Source organism: Podarcis liolepis, assembly GCF_965112155.1.
Source record: "Podarcis liolepis genome assembly, chromosome: 11".
Classification (NCBI taxonomy): Eukaryota; Metazoa; Chordata; class Lepidosauria; order Squamata; family Lacertidae; genus Podarcis; species Podarcis liolepis.
This window is the reverse complement of record NC_139565.1, coordinates 39,624,540-39,647,546: the sequence shown is the minus strand read 5'-3', so window position 1 is coordinate 39,647,546 and position 23,007 is coordinate 39,624,540. Positions and strand designations below refer to the sequence as shown.

Genomic DNA, 23,007 nt, shown 5'->3' with positions numbered 1-23,007 from the left:
TAACTGTCAATAGGCTCTCCCAGATCATGCCTTGTCTCTGAAGGCCACACACTTCCCACCAGGCTATTCTGCTCACCAATCCCGTTCCATGTCCAACTTGAGTGCTTTTGTATGTGCCATTGAAATGTGATAATGCCTCTTGCTTATCTGGATGAAGAGATGTATGTGTGTGGGGGGATGTAAACCTCTGGCGTGTGTGGTTGGAATGTAGACTACTGTACAACTGACTCACAACCATTATTCACTCACTTTTGCTTCTCGACCTGGCCACGTGGCTCTAGCTCTATGAGGCATGCAGCTCTCAAAATACTGCCCATAGGGGAATACAGCCTTCAGGCTGAAAAAGGTTCCCCACCCCTTCCATAGACTAAAGGTGGAATCTGCTGCTTTGCAACAGAACCACAGAACCACACATAACATGTAATTCTGCCCTAAAACCTCTGCCAAAGTGGTCCACAAGATCACAAGGACTTGCAGGTGGGCAGAATGGCTTGGACACTCCTATGCATCATCAAAGAACCTTAGTCCACAATTCTTTGGAGCCCACCCATTAAACAAAGCTACACAATGTTGTCAACACAACACTGGATAAATGAGAAGAGGCTAAAGAAAAGTATGATTTGCTCGCTCAACAGCAACATACACACTACCAATTCTCCAGTGCAAATCAAGCATAATATACCTTATGTTGATACATCATTTAGTAAAAAGAAATGTCTTCAAACCTTCTGATACAGAATGCACTCTAAAAATGTGATGACTATATACAGAGAAAAGAATGAAGGAGAGTACCAAAGCATGTGCACTGGATATAAAGAGATTGGGAGGGGAGAGAAGAGGGGGAGGAGGGGGAGCTTAAAGAGAAACAATAAAGGCCTTTGCTGAGAAATCAAGAATGAGAGACCTAACCAGCCAGCCAACCACACACAACTTTTAAATCCATCACGGTATGTATGAGCTGCCAAGAGTCATCCCAAAAATAATATTGTACTTATCACCCTAGGGATACTAAAATGAATTCACTTTGTAATACTGCTTTAAAAGAACTGATTAGTGCAAATGATTAGGTATATATTATATTATAATTATATTGTATTATAGTTTTTTAAATAGCCTTGGCTAATTCTATGTCTTAATTATTTTATTTTTAAAGTACACAAAATAATATGTAACTTGGCTCAAAAGTCTATAAAATGTACTTTTTAATAACTTTTTCAATTTAAAACCCAGCTGATGGTGGGGACTATAGACTCAGTATAACTGATGCTTTAGCCTATAAAAATGCTGTTATCAGTGTTCTGAACTACAACGTCATTTATATTATTTTAAGCTATTTTAAAGGGCACATATTATTATTACCACCATCATTATTATTCTCATCATCATCATCATCACTGAATAACAATACTCTTATTAAACAGGAATATCTCCCTATAATTTTTTTCCCTGTGAAACTCATTTTTATTAACAGCAGTAGTAGTATCATTTCTATTCCTTAATATTAGGATACAATAAATTAAATTGAATACTCATAAAAAGTTTAATGCTAATATTACAGTAACATGACTAAAAACTCAGTTGAATAGTATAATGAAAGACTTGAAAATTTTAGTATCTTATGAACATTTTCTACCAGACATTAGCAGCAGCTTACAATTAAGCAAGGAATCAGGAATGTGTGCAATGAGTTAGCCAGGGCTTTGAGATCATCCACTTGATTTTGAAGGAATTGCTCAATTTATTTTTAGCCAAACATTTAGGAACAGAATATACACAAATGTCTCAAGCAAAAGATGCAGCATAAACACCTCTTGTTCCTTATTTAAAACAGTTTTACAATGAAAATTATTTATTGAAAACTATGTCACTAATAATTGTATCTAACTAAACATTTATGACATGAACATATACAAATGACTAAGCAGGATACGTAAGACTTCTTACCCCATATTTACACTGACGTGACGTTGCTCCATACTGGAAGCGACATTGTTCATCAGCATCATACACCTGACCTGGTGCCACTGCAGGATAAAGAAAGTCACGCTTCGGAGGCTCATTATCAAGGCAAGTACCACGGCCTGAACTGTTCAACACAAAGAACCAAAGAAATTATGAACACTATAAAGTGTTATCACCGCTAAAATATGTATCAGGATTCTGTTGTGTAAAACAAGTATTCCTAATAAACATATCCAGTAGTGATACAGTTACAGTTAAACTGCAGAATTTTTATTTATCTACTTGCACTGGTATGCTTTCAAACTGCTAGGTTGGCAGAAGCTGGGACAGAGTAACGGGAGCTCACCCCATCACACTGATTCGAGCCACTGACCTTCTGATTGGCAAGCCCAAGAGGCTCAGTGGTTTAGACCACAGCACCACACACATCCCTTACCACAAATACAGAATAACTTATGAAAGAACAGAAAATAAGTGCAATGCTATCTTACAAATGTCAACCCAAAAAAAGTTCAAAGACCTCTTAAGAACATAAGAGCCTGCTGGATCTTGCCACTGGCCCATCATGTTCAGCATCTTGTTCTCACAGTGGCCAACCAGATGCCCGTGGGAACCCACAAGCAGGATTCAAGTACAACAGCACTCTTCCCTTCTGTGGTTTCCAGCAACTGGTACTCAGAAGCATTATTACCTCCAACTGGGGAGGCAGAACATACTCTTGGACACATAAAATGAGCTGCACAATTATTTGGACCCTAGCCTTTCATATAGAATTGTGTCCCACTAACTTCAAAAGAAATAACTTTAAAGTTAAGGGTCTTTGTCATTACTACAGTCTGACATACTTGAAAAGTGCTTTATAATGGGTTGTATCCACTGCTGCACCGCTGGTGCCTTCTGCTGATGCAATCATCATCATCATCATCATCACACTAGCAGAAGGCCAGTGGTGTAACAGTGACTACAGCCCAATGGGACCTCCAATTCATATTCTTCCCTCGCACCCCCTCCCCAAAACCTGCTCCTGAGGGGCAGAAGGGACCGGAAAGGAAGAAGATGTTCTGTTGTGCACACAGAAATCCATCGAGTCAGTGGAAATTCGGTGTGAGATATAGCCCAATCATTTTTATTCTGTTCAGCCTTAGAACACTTTTTCTTTTCTTTTTACAGGTGAATCCTGGTGGGAATAGATTGCACAATGCCTTCAGTGAGTTGACAGCAGTTTTCAGATTTTAACCCAAATGCATTCCAAAGTTCATTCTTAACATTATGAAGTACTTAGGCTTTTGTTCAGAACTTGAGGCTAGGTTGGCTTAAATCCTAGGCTTTTTCCATAAATGGGATTTAGGATGTATTTAGAGCATTCAATATTAGCTCTTCATAATATATAGTGCTAATTAGAGGGGAAATAGATAGCCCGAACGCTCACAAGATAACTAAACTTAGAATGAATTAATAGAATAATTGGAGTCACAGATCTGCTTGAATGCATTTAAAAGAAAAATAAGACTTCCTTTGAAATTATACTTTGCACTTAATAAGGTTATAAATATAAACATGCTGAGAAGGGGAGAAAGCTCCGCTGAACACATTAGGACTTACTTTTGAATAGATATGCAAAGGCTGAGCTATAATTATATTTACTAGTTTCTGTACAGTCAACAGTATGCACAAAACAGAACAGATGCTTTTTAAGTTTGCACTTACACATGTATTATTAGAGGGGAGGTGTCTACATGACCAATGCTCATTCTGGCTTGTTCACATAATGCTAAACTATGGTTTATGATTAGTTCTGATAATAAGGGGTTGTTTTACTGACTTCAATTTTACAGAGCATTTTAAGCCAAAAAGGTCAGCCATCAACACCAAAAGAGTAACATACATATAAATAGAATCTAATAGTCTTTATACTTAACAATTACTGCCTCAGAGAACTAGTCATCTCAATCGAGACCCAAACTAAAGAGGCATCGTTTCACCTGTACTTGAAAATCTAATGGCCAAAGCTCAAAACTATGGGATGCTCTGAATAGCTACCAAACCCCAAATAATCATTTTTACAACATTATGCCTGCAAATATGCATACTGTAGTTTCCAAACTATATATCATGTGCAAAATAAATCAGTCATAAATGGAAACTACTCATCAAAATTAGCCATTCAAACAATCTAACACTGGTGCCATTGTTTTCCTAGGTTATAATTTTAGTGGGAGTTATGGAAGTAGTAAATACAGACCAGGGGTGGCCAACCTATGTCTCTCCAGATGTTGTCAGAATCCAACACCCATCAGCATGGCCTATGGTGAGGGAAGATGGGCCTTTCAGTCTTCAAACATCTGGTGGGCCACAGGTTAAGCCAACCCTGATCTAGAGTAACTATTTTTATTTATTTTTTTTGCAAAAATAGCAAAAAAAGACTTGCAAATTAATCAAACACATCTGCATCCTAGATCAATACAGAGGAACACATACATGAAAACAGTGATTAGATAACTGAAGGCTGGCTCATTTATGAGATGTCCCTACCATATTCACTTGGGAAACATTTAGGCCCACTACTAGATTTGCAGCTAAGCCAGCTAGCAGTTTGGAACCATCATTTGTCATTGCCAGTGCCTCCAAGTTGAGGTGTACACATAGTGCTCCAATTTCTGCAACAGAGACAGCTTGAAAAAGATGGGCTCAAGCCCCACCTCTACCATGAACTCATTATGTCATCTTAGAGAAATTGCTGCCTCTCTGCCAGTGATCAACTTCATAGGGTTACCACAAGTATTAGCACAATAAAAACTGTTAAAATATTTCACAGATTAAAAGTACTATACAAATTGTAATTAAAAATAAAATTAGGAGCTATGAGGAGTTACATTTAATCTGACTATTCATAGAATATATTACATCTGTCAATATTATTTGGTATAGTGATAGATGTAACAAGCCTCTAAAAGATCTTATCAACTATGAGACTAATTAGTCAATTCCAGTATTTATTTGTAAATTAATATAAAATTTGAGTAGACACCAATCTCCTACATCATTATTACACCACGTTTGCAAACAGTCATTAGGATTGTATCAATAGTGTTGTATTCTAATTATTTAGAAAGTAAGCCTAACAAGGAGCCAGGGAAATGCAGAGTAGCAAATTCTCCTCTACACTGGGAGCTCTGGGGTAGAGTGGGTACTTTTATATTTTTGCCATATCAGGTTGGAATAGCTAAGGGGCCCAAGGAACAAACCCCTTGGGGAATCCCTGGTGCTTTGAACCTAGCAGCCAATGCCTCACCCTGAAACACCTTTTTGTGGTGTAAGTTCCATTGGATTCAATAAGACTTACTTGGAAGAAAACATGGTTGGGATTGTGCTGTTAGATAGCAGCACTGTTGGCTTTGACTGAGTCAATAACTTGGGTGAGGCTGGACCACTGTAGCAAGGCATCCCTTCTTTCTCCTTTGTTCCCATTTCTTCTCCCTAATCAGCACTGTCTCTTTGTCGGAAGAGACTCCCATATACAGCAGTAAATAGTAAACTCACTGCTATTAGCCAACATTTATGGATTAGGTCTCATGGGTAAATATTTTCTTTATCATTGTAGGGTATGGTGGAGTGTGAAGTTTTTCAAGAATCTTATTATCTCTCTTCAGAGACTACTTACTCTAAAAAACTGGTGATATAATCCCTGCTGCAGGCTGACCATGAGAAGGGGTTGGTGTTTGCTGTAATGTGAGCTGCCATAAGTTTTGCGGCTTCATGACCTTTGGTCCCACAAGAATTTCCAATTCCATCATGGTTCATACCAAAACTGTCCAAAAGAATAGGAAGAGGGAGGGGGAAGAGTCCATTATTTTTATATGGAACAGAACTTTAAAATAAGATTTTCACATACTTAATATATATATACTTAATATACTCAGTGAACAGGAATTAAACAATGGGCTATATATGTTGTCTAAAAATGGTTGGCATAGATGTTTAGGTTTGAGGCCTTACACAAACATAACACAGTATTGCTATTGCTATATTTCTTTCATAATAGGACTTCTAAGTACTTTACTTTGGTTCATTCTAAGTATTTTGCTACATTTAGTAGCCTCAAAATGTGGGTACACCAAATAGGATTCAAGCAATATAAAATTGTCACTAGTAGTAACCATGATTAATAAAAGGAAAACAATAAGAAGCTTCCATGTTATTAACTCAGATAGTAATTCAGAATGACATATAAGATATATAAACTCTCAGTGTGAACTTTACAAACCACTACAGTGGTTTCAGTTCCATTCAGCAGGGCCACAACAGTTTAAGCAATAGAGGAATTTCTACTTCTAATCCTTTATATCTCATTCTAATTATTAAACCTCTTAAACATGGCATTTGATCATTGTGAATAGTAGTAGTAGTAGTAGTAGTAATATTAATATTTATATGCCACCATTAGGATTAGGATTTGATACTGAAAGTCAATGAATTGTGTTACTGCTGTGGTGGCAGCAACAGAAAAATACTGCACAGTTGTGGCTGCATTGCAGGGGGGATGTTAGGGCTTTATTTGTGGCACCATGCTAAGGACTCCCTGAAATCTAATGCTGGCTGTCAGTGGTAAAGTGGCTGTTAAGTCAGCAAGAAAATAGCCAAATATTTCTATCTCAAGACTTCTGCAGCAGACAACTTGATGGCTTTAACATCACACCTACTTTTTCTCCCTTTCCACAGCTCTTGTTTTAGTTAACATCTAGACCACATCTAGTTTTGAAGAACTCTAAATCTTGCTCACTATTTGAGACGTTTTGCTTGGTCCCAATAAGGGTATTGGTGAATTATAGGTTTAAGGTTTTTCTTCTATGGACCGCCATAGCTTCCTGTGCTCTTCGTGTGTCTTTCATATTCTTTACTGGCCCTGCTAGCATCTGCCCTGTCACTGAGTTCAGCACAACTGGGTTTTAACACTTAGAATACATTTTCCCTCAGAAAAAATATTAAAGAATATGTATCTTCAATGAAGATAAACTTGAGCTTCAAGTTTTATTTGAGATTCTTCCTTCTCATTGTTTTTGTTTGTTTGTTTGTTTGTTTGTTTGTTTGTTTGTTTATAAGGGGAGGGAATCAGTACCACAAAACCACAGAATCGCAAGGATAAAATGCTCATTACATGACTTGCTCATTTATGTGGCTGGCAAAGTTAAAGTATAAATGTCAGGCAGGAAAACTGGAAGGGCAGACTGAGAGGAACCATATTTGGAAGGATTTGGTAAAAGTGTATATGACAGAACCATCTACTTTAGGGAAACATTAAATATGTTAAAGTCTTGATAACTGTATTGGTTCAAATGAAAAGAATCACAGAACAGCTGAGGTAATACCTTTTTTGGCGGGGATGCAACTGATGATCAAACTACAATGTGAATGTTAAATGGTCCTAATGAAAGTATTCCCTCATTTATTCTGCAGTAGGAGATTTCACTCATGTTCAGAAAGTGACCAACTGATCCAAAAAATCTATTTCCTCCTGTGGGGAGCTACTAAATTCCTCTAATTTATCAGAGATTCCCCATCCAAGATACTTTTTAAAAAACTCAGTCCAGCATGAACCAACCCCATCATTAATAAAATCATCAGTACTGAACTATAGTAAAGGTGAAGGCTTTAAAAATGTATATACAGTGGTGCCTCGCAAGACAAATGCCTCGCAAGACGAAAAACTCGCAAGACGAAAGAGTTTTTTGTTTTTTGAGTTGCTTCGTAAGACGAATTTCCCTATGGGCTTGCTTCGCAAGACGAAAACGTCTTGCAAGTTTGTTTCCTTTTTCTTAAAACCGTTAATACCCAGGGTGCATTGCTTGAAGAGTTGCAGTTGCGACTTGACTTCGAGGAGCAACTCATAGCACGCGGTGTGGTAGCCTTTTTTGAGGTTTTTGAAGACTTTGGTGATTTTTGAAGCTTTTCCAAAACTTCTTTTGCAGCCATTTGGTAAGTTAAACTTTTAAAACTTTTTTTTGGGGGGGGGGTGGATTTTGGGTTGGGGTATTTCGAATTCAAGGACTTGATGTTGGGGAGGGGTTTGCAAGAATCTGGAAGCTTGTGTGTTTTTTTCTGCATTTTTATGATTTTTTGTGACCATTGGGGCACTCTGCTGTTGTTAAAAAAAAGATTCTGGAATTCTGGAAGGACCACTTCAACATCGTCACCTGCTTGAAGATGATCACCACGGCCTGGGACGGGATCAGCCAGAGAAATTTGAATTGTGCTTGGCGCAGCCTGTGGCCGGACTGTGTGGCACCAAGTGACTCTGATGCACCAGAGTCAACAGTGGTGCAGGACATTGTTTCCTTGGGGAGGACCATGGGCCTGAAAGTCACAGAGGAGGACGTCAGCGAGCTGGTGGAGGAGCACGACCACGAGCTGACCACCCAGGAGCTGGTCGAACTGCAGGCAGAGGCTGCGCAGGAGCAGGCCTTGCTGGAAGAGCAACTGAGGAACAGCTGGCCTCCAAAGAACTGAGGGACATTTGCCAGAAGTGGAAAGATGTGCAGGCTTTTGCACAGCGGCACCACCCTGACAAGGACCTGACACGTGACCTTGCGAACACTTTTGATACGAGGGTCATGCCGTCTTTCAGGGAGGTGCTGAAAAGGCAGATGAAGCAGCTGACCATGGACAGGTTCTTCAGCAAAAAGCAAAGAGTGGAAGAGGAACCTTCTTCGAGTTGTCCCCCAGAGTCTTAGAAAATGTATGTACAGTACACTTTGGTGGTTTTTAAATGCTTTTCTGTCATGTTTAGAAACTTAAATTATTGTTCCTTCAATTTTTGAAATGCTCTTTACAGTATGTGTGACTTTAAAGAGCACTTAATAAACTCTTTTTGTACCAAATTTGGCTTTGTTTGGACTTTTTTTGACCATAGGAACGCATTAATTGATTTTCAATGCATTCCTATGGGAAACCGTGCTTCGCAAGATGAAAAATTCGCAAGGCGAAAAAACTCGCAGAACCAATTAATTTTGTCTTGCGAGGCACCACTGTATTTACTTAAGCAGTACACATCTACTGTCCATAAAAACTATCAGAATTCTTAACTTATTCAATAAAGAAGTAGAGAAAGTTGAGAAGCAACAAAAAGGGGGAAACACAACCATCCAACAGAATGTGCAGATGCCAACCTTCTGTTTGTCTGCAGCAGAAAAAGTAATGTTACTCATTATGAGAGAAATAGTTGGCAACACAAACTACTATATGAAATACATGCTAATAAAACAACAACAGATATGAAGTCAAAATGGTGCTACTGAGAAACAAAGGGGAGGCATCAGCATGCTTGAGGGAATTACAAGGTTTACAAACTTAGAAAAACTTAAGGAGGTAGGTAAATAAATAAGCCAGCCAGCCAGCCAGCCCCCAGACAACCCATTGTCACTGGAAACATAATTTCCATCTCACTCACTAGGAAACTTCACCATTGTTGGGTGGGCTATACCTTACACTGGGCTAGTGGGACAGATTGGGGCTGCTGCCCCAAAGCATATCTATCCAAGCTGGTGGAGGTGGTATTGAGTGCAGTGTTTGAGAATCAGAGGACACTGGTTCTGAGGAACTTCAATAAGCATGCTGAGGCTAACTTGACTGGGCCAGCTTGGGCATTTATGACCTCCATGATAATAACTGGGCTAACTCAAGTTGTAACTGGCCCAAAACATAGGGCAGGGCATACTCTTGATTTGGTCTTCAGTTCAGAGTGAAAGGGCTGGTCTGCATATTGGGTGGAGGGTGTTGAAGAAACCCTATTGTTGTGGTCAGATCATCTGCAAAGTTTGGTCTTACAGTGCCAGTTTCTCCCTACAAGGTTGGAGGATACTTCAGAATGGTCCATCCTCAGAGACTTAAAGGAGCCTGAAGGATTCCTCAATGCTTTGGGAAAATTTCCAGGAGCCAGAGCTGGCATTCCCTGTCAAGGCCTTTGCTGTGCTATGGAATGGCAAGATGCATAGGACTGTGGACAAGATTGCTCCTGAGTTTTCCAGGGAGCTCTGAGCAATCAAATGAGCTGGACAAGGGCTAGACGAACAGGCATGAGCAATGATGGAAAATGCCTGTTTTCGGGGACTAAAATGGAAGTGGTGTTAGACTCAATGTGAAACTGACAAGATATGTCCTAAAGTGCATAGTCATGACTACTATGTGCCAGTGAAGATGGTGCATCTTGAAGTAGCTGGTTAACAGAGCTGTTCCATGTTGTGAGAGCTGACATCTGTTCCAGGGAATTGAGTTTTGGAACCATAGAGGCCTGCTATGATAAGTTTGCCAGGCACTTTGAGGATAAAATTACTTGCCTCAGTGCTGAGGTGAATGCTGCCATTATTCCAAAGAAAGGTGAAGTACCTGACAAAGCATCTTCCCTGATCTTGTGGAAATCAGTTTCAGTTGAGGTCTGAGGATATACACAAGGTGCCTGTGGTGGTTCGGCCCACAATATGCTCTCTCTACTCCTGCTCACAATAGTTTATTCAAGTTATCGGGGTCTGGGGTCGTTCCAGGAAGCAGTTGACACATTTTGCATGAGGGAATGGTACCTAATGCCTTGAAAGACGCAGTAGTGTATCCACTCCTTAAAAAAACCCACACACTTCCTTGGACCCTGAGGTACTCAACAACTATTACCTGATCACAAATTACTCTTATTTTGAGATAAGGTGCTTGGGACGCTGCAAGCACTGTTGGAGGAAACTGCTGCTCTTGACCCTTTCCAGTCTAGGTTCAGGTCTGAGTTTTGAACAGAATTACCCTTGGTCACCCTGATGGGCACCTTCCTTCGGGCACGGGACAGCAGGAGTGCAACTCTATTCGTCTTTCTTGATTTCTTAGTGACTTTCAATACTGTTGGCTTTCCTGGTATTTTCCTGGACTCTTTGTGTGAGTTGCAAATTGGTTGCACTGTATTAGTGTGATTCCATTCCTACTTACATGGCTGGGTTCAAATATAGTGTTGGGATGTTATGTGTCTACCCCCTAGCAGTTCTGCTGTGGGGTGCTGGAGGACACGATTTTCTCCTCAGTGTTGTATATGACTTCATGGAGAGCATTCATTAGATTCGGGGAATGGGGTCGTCAACACATTGATATTCAGTTCAATTTCTCTGTTACATGTGCATCAGAGGAGACTATCTGTTCTGAACTGCTGCCTGGATGCAGTGGTAGGTTGAATCACAGCTAACAAAATGACACTGAATGCTGATAAGACTCTGTGGGCAAGTAGTTTACAGTCTGGAAATTGGTGAATTTACCAATTCTGGACAAGGTTTCACTCCCTCTAAAGGAGTAAGTACACAGTTTGGACCATTCTTTGTTACTGGAACCTAGGTAACTTCCTTGGCAAAGAGCACCTTTTAACAACGTAGGTTGGTATATCAACTACAACCCTGCCTGGACAATGACGTCTTAGACACTATGATTCATACATTAGCAACCTCACAACTAGGCTACTGTAATGCATTCTATGTGGGACTTCCCTTCAGGCATGTTTGGAAGTTGTAGCCGGTGCAGTATGCTGAATGGAGCATCTGGACATGTACATATTATATCTGCGCTGAGGGAACTGAATAGGCTGCTGATTAGCTATCAGGCTATGTTCAAGGTCTTGTTACTAACACACAAAGGCACAAACTCCTCAAGACCAGGTTACCTCCACAATTATGTGCCCCTGCATAAAACTGTTTAAGAGCACTTAGACCATCATAATATTTTTTTTAAAAAAAAAGATGAACGTTATAGCATTACGGTGCTGTAGCATAGGTACTGTTATACCTCTTTCATTTTAAAAAGTACAGTTGGAAAAGCCAATTAAAAGTTGGAAAAGCCAATTAAAAGATTTATTTCAAAAACAAAATAATTAAACCGCCCACCAACAAGGTTAAATAGTGCATGAGTGCTGAGCTTCAAATGGCCCCACCCAGAGCACCTATGACACACCCACTGATGTGGATGGATCACAGCATAAGGTTACCAGACGTCCTCATTTCTCGGGGGCAGTCCCCAGATTTACAAATCAGTCCCCTGACAAAATCCATCTATTTAGTAGGAAGTTGAAAAGCGTTCCTGGATTCATTGAAAAAAATCTGGTAACCTTATCATAGCAGAAGCAGTATACTACCAATAGTGTGGAAAGTTGATTCCAATTCTGCTTATAGCTTATAGCAGAAGAGCAATGATTCGGCAGCACTAAGAGCTACTCACATGGAAGCAGCCCAAATGAGCCAGATACTAGCTAATAGTAGGTAGGTAGATAAAATGACCGTTGTTTACTAGGACTTACTCCTAGAATAAGCTTCCAACAAATAAAATATGGAGGTTGAATTCATACATATAATAATAAATGAGAACCAGAAGGCAAGAGCCTCAGATTTGCATGCTTTCTCCTCTGAGTACATGGGGAGGATATTTAAAACTTCCATTGACTTCAGTGTGCTTACTCTTGAGTATGAACTGGCCAGATATAGCCTACATAGTGTAATCCCACCCATATCTACTCAAAAGTCCTTTGAACCATACCAGACATCATTCTGGTTGCCACGTTCTGCACCAGTTGCACCCTCCAAACCATATTCCAGAGCAGTCCTCATAGACAGCATTGCAATAGCCAATTGGCATATCTCAAGTATTTATGTGCTGAAGCAATAAATCTTTTAAGGTCATATTGTTAGTGAAAGACAAAAAGTAAAATAAAGTGAATCATTAGGATAATTTTATGTATGTATGTAGCAAGCAGAACAGATGAGAGAATAAAGTCACAGATAAAGGTCATTAAATTAAGATTTATAAAGATTTAAAAATGTACTCACTTGTGACCAATTTCATGTGCAATGGTAAAAGCAGAACCTAAGCCAATATCTTCATTAATGCTACAGCTCCTTTCAGGCTCACACATTCCAGCAACAGAGGCCAAGCCTGAACAAACAAAAGGAGACACAAAGGGTCATGCCAAGGTGTTTCAATCTTAAAAGCCCTAGTTATAAATGCCTGGATTCTTTTTAATAACCTCCATGCATCGAAGCAGCAGTTGGCAAAAGGTTAACTTTCTAGTCATTGCAAAATCACTGGGGGGAATTTCACTTTGCCGGCTAGACATTAATATTTTTTGAACTGCAGTCACTGCTGGAAAATGTCTAGACTAGGGGTTAGATTTATAAATTTTACTTCTGGTAACTTGGGACCACCTAGTAATATGAGCCAGGAGAGGGAATTCAAGCAAGCATTTCTATTTTAACATTCTTGAGGTTGCAGAAAGCAAAATGTGTCCACATTATTTTTCTAAAGAGATCTGTTTAAGTTTAGTGGGTTCATAAAACATACAAGAAACATTTTTAGCTACAAAACCCCCAAGTGGTATATTTTTAGGAATTTTTATGAAAACAAAAAACTCAATGCACCAATTGCAGAGAAAGAAATGTTGGCTGTATTTACTAAACTATAAAAACTTCTGCTTATCAGTTTTCTGAAATTAAGTTCTCACCACATACATCTGCTTCTAAAACCTTTTAAAATGGAACACAGTATGTACAAATATTATAAATGTTCTTCAATACTACTTGGGATGTGCACTAGTGCAGGATTAATTTGTTACCACTATGGAGGAACTGACCTGCTGCAGCCTTAAAGGTATTCCTCCCTGAGGAGTATTATCTGGGAAAAACATTAACATACTCTCCTAGGGGATTATGTGCCCTGAAAAAATACTGCTACAAAACAAGGACCAAAAAGGGATACTTTTAGCACTGAAGGGAACGTATTCTATGAGCAAAGTAACCTAAATTATGATTAACATTAACTTGATAGGGATGTGTTACAAGGAACCAGATTAACACCAGCATTCCAGGGTTTACACCAGCTTTGAACTCTTTTCTGTTCAATCATTTCAATCCATAAAGCCCTGCATGGTGTAGAAATGAGTCTTACCCCATAGAAACTCTGTTCCCCACTAGCCTTCTGTGATCCCTTAATTCAACTGAGAACTCCACTGATTAGAATGGCTATGTAGCTCCTCATCTCTGGAATGTTCTCTCCAGGGAGGCCTGACTGGCGCCAACTTTATCATCATTTCAACTCCAGGCATATATGCTTTTGTTTTCCCGGGCATTTGGACAGCACCAATGATTGTATGTTTTTACTCTGAATGTGTTTTTAATGTGTTTGTGCATTTTTATTACTGTATTTTATTATTATTGTAAATTGCTTTGGGCCTTTTTGTTGAGGGAAGCAATTCATAAATTCAAAATGCCTAACCTATGTCTGAAGTCCATAGAACAGCAGCATATACAGCAGTATTATCTGTGGCTGTTCAACTTAAAGATTCCAGAGAGAGAGAGTTTTCAAATTCACCGAGATCTAAGTTTGGAGTATTTAAGGAACATTATATGTTCATATTATTTGAATTGGCACTCAGTAGTTGAAGTCAAGGGGGATATGGGTAAGAAATGAGGAAGACAACCTGATATTTTATCTTTGAATAAGTTTTTAATCTACATAACTGCTACTGACACTGATCTGTTACAACAGACTGGAACTGAATGAAAACAATCAAAACAAGCTCCGGTAAAGAAGGTAGAAATTACTTGACCAACTGTAATTTCTGCTAGGTGAAAGTTACAATCACCTTCTTTCCAGTCTATTCAAAGACAAAGTTAGAATACACCTAAATTGTACTTTCATTGTAACCAAATAGAATTGTTTGACTTTTTAACTCTGAATTCCAGAGTAGTATCTTTGACATTTTTAGAATGATTGAAAGTAATGCACTCAGTTATTATCAATGGATGAACATTGGAAAATATTCCTAATGAATATGGCTGATACTTATTTTACACATTAAAAACTGTCAACAAATTAATTAATAATTGTGAAACAAAACAAAACCCACATATGACCCACCCCAAACTACTATTATTTATGTGGCACATAGTTAGTTAATTATTACTAGAGGAACATGTCCTTCAGTCAGTTGTTTTGTGTCCATTTTCCACCCTTCTGAAATCTTACAGCTATTAACTTACTTCTCTCCTTTTTCTTTTCTGAGGTCTCCCTTCAGTGTTTTTTCCTCAGCTATCTCTCTCCCTCCAACTTCCATCAACACTTTTTTCTCAATATTTTATGCTCCTCCTCCCCCTTAGTATTACATGTCCTTGTGCATTCTAACCAAATATGTCCTTTTCCAAGAACTTCCCTGGATCAAGATGTCTCAAGCAAGCCAGGATCAAACTGTCCCCAAATCTGGATCTAACAGGGAAATCCAGTTAGTTTAAAAGTAGAAGCAAAAGCTTCAAATTACCTTATCCTGTCTTGTGCAAAAAACTATAATGAAGGAATGGAGGGAAGGAGTTCCACAACTTAGGGACTGTTTCAGAGAATGTCCTCTCCCAGGCCAACATCACCACTTTGTGAGCCTCTGAGGGTAAAGGAAGTACCAATAGAGTCCCTTCTGCTGATTCTAGCACCTGAGAGAGTCGGTAGGGAAGGAGGTGATCTTTCAGATATTTGGAGCCTGAGTCATTTACGGCTTTGAACACTAAGATGAGCACTTTCAAGTGGGTCTGGAAATGAACTGGCAACCAGTGCATCTGTTTTAAAACAAGAGTTATATGGGCTCTAAACAGAGCCCCAGCGAATTGAAGTTTCCAAGTCGTCTACAAGGTCAACCCCATGTAAAGCACATTGCAGTAATCAAATTTGGAAGTTGCAAGAGTATGGAGTACTGTGGTCAGGTAATCTCTGTCCTATGGATGCAGTAGCAGCCAGAGCTGAAAAGGGCACTCCTAGCCACCAGAGCCAGGCAAAATCTATGCTTGCCACGGTTGTGATTCCGTTCTAGAAGGAAGGAGTCTGTTCTCTGGCATCAGGCTGAACAGCATCAAGTCATGGGCAACCCCCCACCTTTCCAACATCAAGTTATTGAGATGAGCAATGTAACACCCATTTAATATTGCATTTGACCAACCACAGTGTGACACAGAAGATGACCTGCACTCCTACTGAGAATGAGGTCCTCATGCTTCCTCCTCCGTCTCCCTGGTACCTGCATGGGAGTCCTCACCCTTTCCTTCCCAGCACCACTTGATGTTGAGCATGTGGTTCCCCTTGCCTGTATCATGGCTCCTATATACTCAAATTGACCTGAGCTAAAAAAGTTGGGTATGTAAAAGTGACGGTTACTCAGAACCTGTTGGTGCTTGAAAGGTTAAGGATGCAGTGGCAACAGGGAGCTTCTGCAGCTCACTATACATAGACAGACCCTTAGGGGATTCAATTTACCTATGCACCAGCAGGGATTTATTCTTAAAACACACTTAAGAATGTCTTAAGGCAGGCTACAGGACCAAGCTAATAATTTGAAATTCTGGACAAAGCTTTTAGGTCTGAGAAGACAACAGAGTTCAAAATCAGAGCACAGCACCTGGTTTAAGTATCTGCACCAGGTGCTAGACAGATGTGAAGCAGAAAAAATATTTCCTGGAGCTACAAAACAGCTGTAGACACACTCCATGAAGGCAACTGAATACACATAGCTCCTTTCATGCCTCCCTGTGCAAGGACATGGGGATTAAAAAAAACCACAATATCTACCCAGCAGCAGATTCTCTTATCTCTTCCATAGATACCCATTTTCACTTTGTGCTGAAACAAGAATGCCTGATCAACAGAAATGTAATTTCAGGGAGTGACTAGGGGTGCAAGTCTAAGCTCCAGATGCAATAACCATGTGGCATTGTGATCCACCCATTCCATATGTCATTCTGTTGCCAGTGGTACAAAATGTACATTGATGAAAATCTCCTGAAATGCCAGTGGATGCCAGCAAAGTTGCAGCTATGGGATTGCTCAATCTGCCATGTTGTGGATTTTAAAACTAGAAATGACAGAATTTGAAAACGCTAAATGTTTTTCTGCAGAGGATAAATGCTTACTGTAAAAACATTGATATTTAGACAAGGGTTTTGACACCTCAAGCACACAATTGTTCAGGTGCTATATAAGTACCTCTGGATTAAGGGGACAAAGCAAGTTAACAGAGTCTTAATGTTTCCTAGAGGAGGGATGGCAAAATTCTTGCACAATCATTAAAAAATAGTTGCCTGCTCAAAATCCTAGAGTTATCATTAAATACTGAGCAAAATTTTAAAGAAATGGCAGACTATTTCCTTTTCCAATATACTTTATGGATTAAGAGCACTGTAACAGTTTAAAAAACACAGAAAACAGCATCAAATTCACAATATAACCACCATTATGGCAAAGAATTCAGAGACGGATATGTGGTAAATTCAGGCTTTTGCACCAGACAGGATAATCAGTTAACTGCATGCTTTCTTAAGCACATTTTTACCATTAACATTTCTGGTTTTTCTGTGTGTCTCTTTTCTTCTCTTTGTATTTGTGAAATCTATCAGAGCAATCTTTATGAGGAAGAAAGCAATGTGAGCTTCCCTTGCCCCCCCCTTTTAATTGTTGCTTTGATTACCTTCTAGGTTTTTAAAGTGGCACAGCTGTCCAAAATAACTATTCTTTTGTTTTTAACATTACTGCTTCTTGCAAGCAAAATATATTTTCAGAATCATTTTCTACATAAACATGAAATGTGAGGAAATCATCTCAAGAAATGATGTCAAATGAATAAGTAACAAAAACCAAAACATTGAAGAAAATAAATACCCATTTAGGTTACATTTTTGCAACCTTACCCAGTGTTCCACAAGGCTTGTTTTTATATGTGCAGATATCATATCTGTAAAGAGGGGAGAGTAGATATATTTATAAAATGTTCAACTTGGTTAATACATTTTTTATATTTATCACATTTCTGTAGTGTAACTCCAGTTGTCAGACTGCAATCACTGTAATTATGAGCAGCCAGCTGGAGTGTCGGCTCTGCGTTCTGGTGTAAACCACAGGCTGCAGTATGCTCACAGCCTCTGGCCTCAGGCCAGTGGGACACCTGCCAGGAAGGAAAAAAAGGTTAAAGTGGACTTTTGTAATCTCTGGCCTTATAAAACAGCCTGCCACTCTGTTATGAAGTTGCAGCAGTACATCTGCAGAGCATCACTATTTCAACAAGAAACTAACAAAGCATTTTTCTAAACCTATTGAAATATTTTCTTCCTAAGGACACTGCATATTTTAGGATACTGAACAGTAATGTTTTGATCCTAATGTTTTGTCTCTTCCCTGCTTTCTTGATGTTGCCTGAAACCAAAATGTTAGCGAACTAAGTGATACGTAAAATAAACGATACATTATTAAACAATCTCCTTTTTTTAACCCTCTTCCCTAAACTCTTTCTTTAAGGGAAAGGGGAAAAGGAAAAAGGAAAGACACAAATGTTATGTTACCATCCTATTCTGGAGATTCAAACAATGGTTCAAAAATCACAATGAAAATTCCTACCATTCATTTCGAGCATCAGCTTCTATGGGTTTCTTACTATTGTCAGCATGAAATCTCCTAAAGGTGACTGTTTATACTTGGAGAAGCATAATTAAGACTAACATCAGGAAGGAACCAGAGCTCAGTGATGGAGCACACGCTTAGCACACAAATGTCCCAGGTTCAGTCTCCAACAGAAAATCCATACCTGAAACTCTGCATTCAGTAGACAGTACTGAGCTAGATGGGCCAATGATCTGACTCAGCATAAAGCAGCTTCCTATGCACAGACACAGATACATATGTCCTCTACCTGAAGAAAATTTTTTAAAAAGGAGATGAATCTCTTAACATTTCTAGGAATACATTTTAGAAACCGAAAAACACAGGAAGTTATTACAATGACCTCTCATACCCTAGAATGGGTATGAACTAGGGCTAGGTGATACCTGTTTTTCAACATCATGATATATCACCAGCTAAACATCGTGATATACTGACATATCATGAAGTCTGAAATAAGGATGGAGCTATGTAGAGGCATTGGCTGGCTTCACAGTTTTTCCTGCATCATTATTTTTGCATAGCGCGCGCACACACATACACACACACACCATGATTCACAGTATATTGCTTCCAGGTCAAAAACTATGAAACCGCTATCACAATATGGACTTCAAACCAGTTTTGGACGATATATCGCCCAGCTCTAGTATGAACGTTCAGAAACATTCATGTTCTCACACTATTTTATTTTATTTTTAGTATTCTTTATTGAGTTTTACATTGATTAATTATATACATTTTCCAGTTGTCTTCAAAATATGTTCACTTATACCTGAATGTAAACCAAAATAAATCAATACTTCTTCACAAGTGACTTCCCTTCACCTTATTGTGGCTTTTTACTTCTTCCTTATCTTAGAAGAAAGGCTTCTGGCTTCTTCACAAATATGTGTCTAAGCATTTTTTTTAATTCCTCATAGACAATGTCGCACCACATATGGTACATTGTTCCTTCCATTTGCTTACACCTCCAGCATGCATTTGAGTTTGTTTTATATATTTTGGGCAATTACTGGGGGTCATGTACAATTGATATAGCATTTTCATAAAATTTTCCATTATTGTGAAGCAAGCTGTGAATTTTAAGTTTTTTGCCATAATTTTTCCCAATCATCCATCTGGATGGAATAACCAAAGTCCTTTGACCATTTGATCATCATGGTCAGATGATCATGTTCTCACACAAATTGACACATGTCCTTAGCTGAAGACCCACCTCAGTACAACTAAGCCACTTTGGACAAGGCAAGAAAAGCAGTTTATAAATATTTTAAATATAAAATATTAGATAACAAGACTATTACACTGCAGCACAAATTCTGTGGGCACAAACAAAGGAGGAATCAGGGAGCATCTGGAAAGCAGATCAAATTTCAAGATAAAGAGAAAACAAGTGATCAAAGCAAGTGTCTCTTCATTTATCACAGTTTGGCCATATATTGGCTGGTTGGATAATAAAACTGCTACCCACCCTTTCAATATCAGACCCATATCTCTCACAGTCATGTTCTCAATGCATTTCTGGAGATTATATTAAAAAATAGTAGGTAATAATTTGTTATTGAGAAAAAAATACTTAAAATGAAGCATATACTGTATATTATCTGATGGATTAACCATTATCTGATGGGTTAAAATGAATCTTGTTTAACAAATTGCTTGTAAAACTCTTCAATGGCATAAACTGGATTGCAGCTCTTTTTTTTGAGGTGAACCAAATCAACTTTTTTCAAAGAAACAGTATCAATCATTAATCAATTTATGCTATAGTACTCCAAGTTGTTTTTGTTTTTTGGTTAAATTAGCACCCCTTCAGGAACTTTCAGCTCTTTCCAGAGAACATGCGAAAAATCTTTCAAATGAGACTGAAATGTGAAAGAACAAAAAGTTCAAGGCACCTCTTCTCTTATTGCAATATCCAAACTTGCTTTTATTTGATAACAATATGGCAGCGACTAGTTCAAAGGGACATTTCCATCCACACACTTCCATTCCAGGAATCAATGAATTCCCAAAATACAGTCTGACTAATGAAGAATGCCCCAGTGCTGCTGGATGGGAAAGCCTGCTTACAATGGAAATCCATGTTTCTACCAGCTCTCAAAGGCAGGCCTGGCCCACCCTTGAGTCACTGTGAGGGAGTCGCCTCAGGCTGCAGCCTGAGGGACAGTTGGGGAAATGGCAGATGTGGCCCTAAAGAGTGGACCTCTTCTTCCGCCACTGCTGCCTGCTCCTCTCCAGCCTCTGTGGTGTTGGTGGGTAGCTTCAGCAGGCAGCTCCGGAGGGAGGAGCTACTCTGGCAGGGAGCAGCAGGGGACAGTGTCAGTGGGCTGCAACAGGCTTCAAATAGCAAAGTCCTGAACTGATCCTATTAGGAAGGATGTTTGGATAAGGCTAAACACCTCCAGTATTTAAGGCATTTAAGTAGAAAAGTCAATAATCCATTGATAGTTTTAAAGTTGCTGTGTAAAGCTGATGTTCTGGGGGAATAAATACTACAAGCTCATCATTTTTTTTCAAACTCTGGGTATAAGATTTAATGTGCATGTTTAGGAACAACAAAACTTTATACAAGACTTGAAACTCTTGATTTCTTGTGCCACAACATCTGCTTAGTTTTACAGAATCTGGTATACCAAAGCAGCATTTTGCCTTAAACTAAAAGTAAACAATTCATTTAGTTTCATCCTTGAACACCAAAAAAGGAAGAAAAAGGATAGTGCACATGTCACGTTTCTCAATAGGAATAGCTTTCCTGTTATTTGTTTGACATGTCTTTTACAAGTTGCCATAAACAAAACAAATTTCCACCTCTACAATATTTCCTTTCACCATTTTACTTGGTGGAATAAATTAGTGTGGATTATACAAAACAAAATAGTACTTCATTGTCAGTGCAGTAATTCACTGAAAGCATGTATGACATTTTTTTTAACAGAAAGTCTACTACTCTGTTGTTGTATATACTAGTCATATTACTCCCACATAGTATAAGACCCAGGGTATGGTCTGAAGGCACATGATGTCACCACCTTGCTGAAGCTAAACAGATTGGCATTCGGTCAGTGCCTGCATGAGTGACCACCTGGAAACTATCTGTTCCATCTTGAGTTCCACCACTAAAGAAAGGCAAGATATGAATGTAATAATAATAAATAAATAAAAATGAATAAATATAATAGAACATCTATGTCTTTGTCACATTTGGTTTTCCTGAAGTTGGGTAGAACTCTGCAGATTGAGATGCTGGCTATGCAAATAGCCCCCTCCATCACAGCAAGAGCTGCAGCTGTTTGGCCGGAGAACTAATCAAATTTGATCTCACAAGATGTAGAGATTGTCATTAAATTGGATTTTTTAAAAAACTATCCAAGTTGCTGGCCATTACTACTTCTTACGGGAGCAAAATCCACAGCAAATTAGACAAATTCATGATAGACAAATCTATCAATCTACCTCTCCTGTTGGAGGTAGTATGATTCTGGATACTAGTTGCTGTGAGTCAAAAATGGAAGGAGTGCTGTTGTACTCCTGCTTGCAGACATCCCATAGATATCTGGTTGGTCACCATGATGTTTTAGACTGATCTTACCAGGGTTTTCTAATTTTCTTATCACTCAGAAATCATAATCCAATTTTATATTACAGAGTTCTGTTTTTGAAGTTCAAACCAGTCCCAACTCCTGAACCAGTAGTAGGAAGGGAAAGATGCAAAAACTTGCCTAAAATCTGGGAAATCAGAATGAAAGTTTGCAGCTCAGGGACTATTCCGGTCAAATATGAGTTCAACCCCTACACTTGATGTCAAAAGGGAGAAGCAAAGATGCAAAATAGAGCATAATGACTGAGATTTCACAATGAAAGTTGGCCAAGCATCTTCAACACAGTGTATCTGAAGTGCAAACCAGCAGCATGACTCTCATAGGGATTTAAAATATGGAGGGTTTGGTCCAGACTTTGTTTCCAGGCTTAGCAACATGGAAACAAAAATCTTTTCACCATCTCCCAATTGATGGCTGATCAGCTGGGAAGCGGAGAAAAATGGTGGGTTTCCTCAGGACTTGGCAGGCTACACATGCAGCTGAGAGCCACATGCAGCTTGGCAGCCATGGGTTGCCCACATGTGTTTATTCACAGTCACTATCTCAGTTTTGAGCGGTAACAATTCCATGTTATTAGCTGTATGGACGTGGGAATTTATACTAAAAATGCTTTTCTGAAGAGTACTCACTGCAGTCTGCAAAGTGCATTGCTGGCACAAATAACTATTCACTGGAAGTCTGCACCACTGGAGATGTGTAAGAGCTGCATAAGCCTTTAATCATTGTTATGCTTTAACTTAAAACAAACACTAGAAGCAGCTGATATAGCAAAGCAGAATGATGTTTATGCTAGGTCAGACTTCAGAATACGAGAATATGTTTAAGTACAAATGAGGATATATATAGAAACTTTTGATATTTGTATAACTTTTTAGCCAACTTAGAAAAGCACAATATTAATTAAAAATATTAAAAATATTACATAATTCAGCACTAACAGAGAAATCCCAAGTGAACTATGAGCAACCTT

The 23,007-nt window shown here is 38.9% G+C and overlaps 1 protein-coding gene across 11 annotated transcripts in view; it reads right to left on the bottom strand.

The window, feature by feature from the left end:
* The window catches only part of ADAMTS6 (ADAM metallopeptidase with thrombospondin type 1 motif 6), a 119,803-nt gene that overhangs the window by 55,478 nt on the left and 41,318 nt on the right, over positions 1-23,007 (bottom strand). For 10 of the 11 annotated variants that reach the window (XM_083465195.1, XM_083465198.1, XM_083465194.1 and 7 more), the window contains 4 exons: positions 17,688-17,731; positions 12,798-12,903; positions 5,624-5,770; positions 1,945-2,086 (listed from right to left, as the gene is read on the bottom strand). In XM_083465195.1, coding sequence (XP_083321321.1) covers positions 1,945-2,086; positions 5,624-5,770; positions 12,798-12,903; positions 17,688-17,731 — 439 coding nt within the window. The remainder of the gene's footprint in view (positions 1-1,944; positions 2,087-5,623; positions 5,771-12,797; positions 12,904-17,687; positions 17,732-23,007) is intronic. The other variant, XM_083465197.1, reaches the window with a different exon arrangement.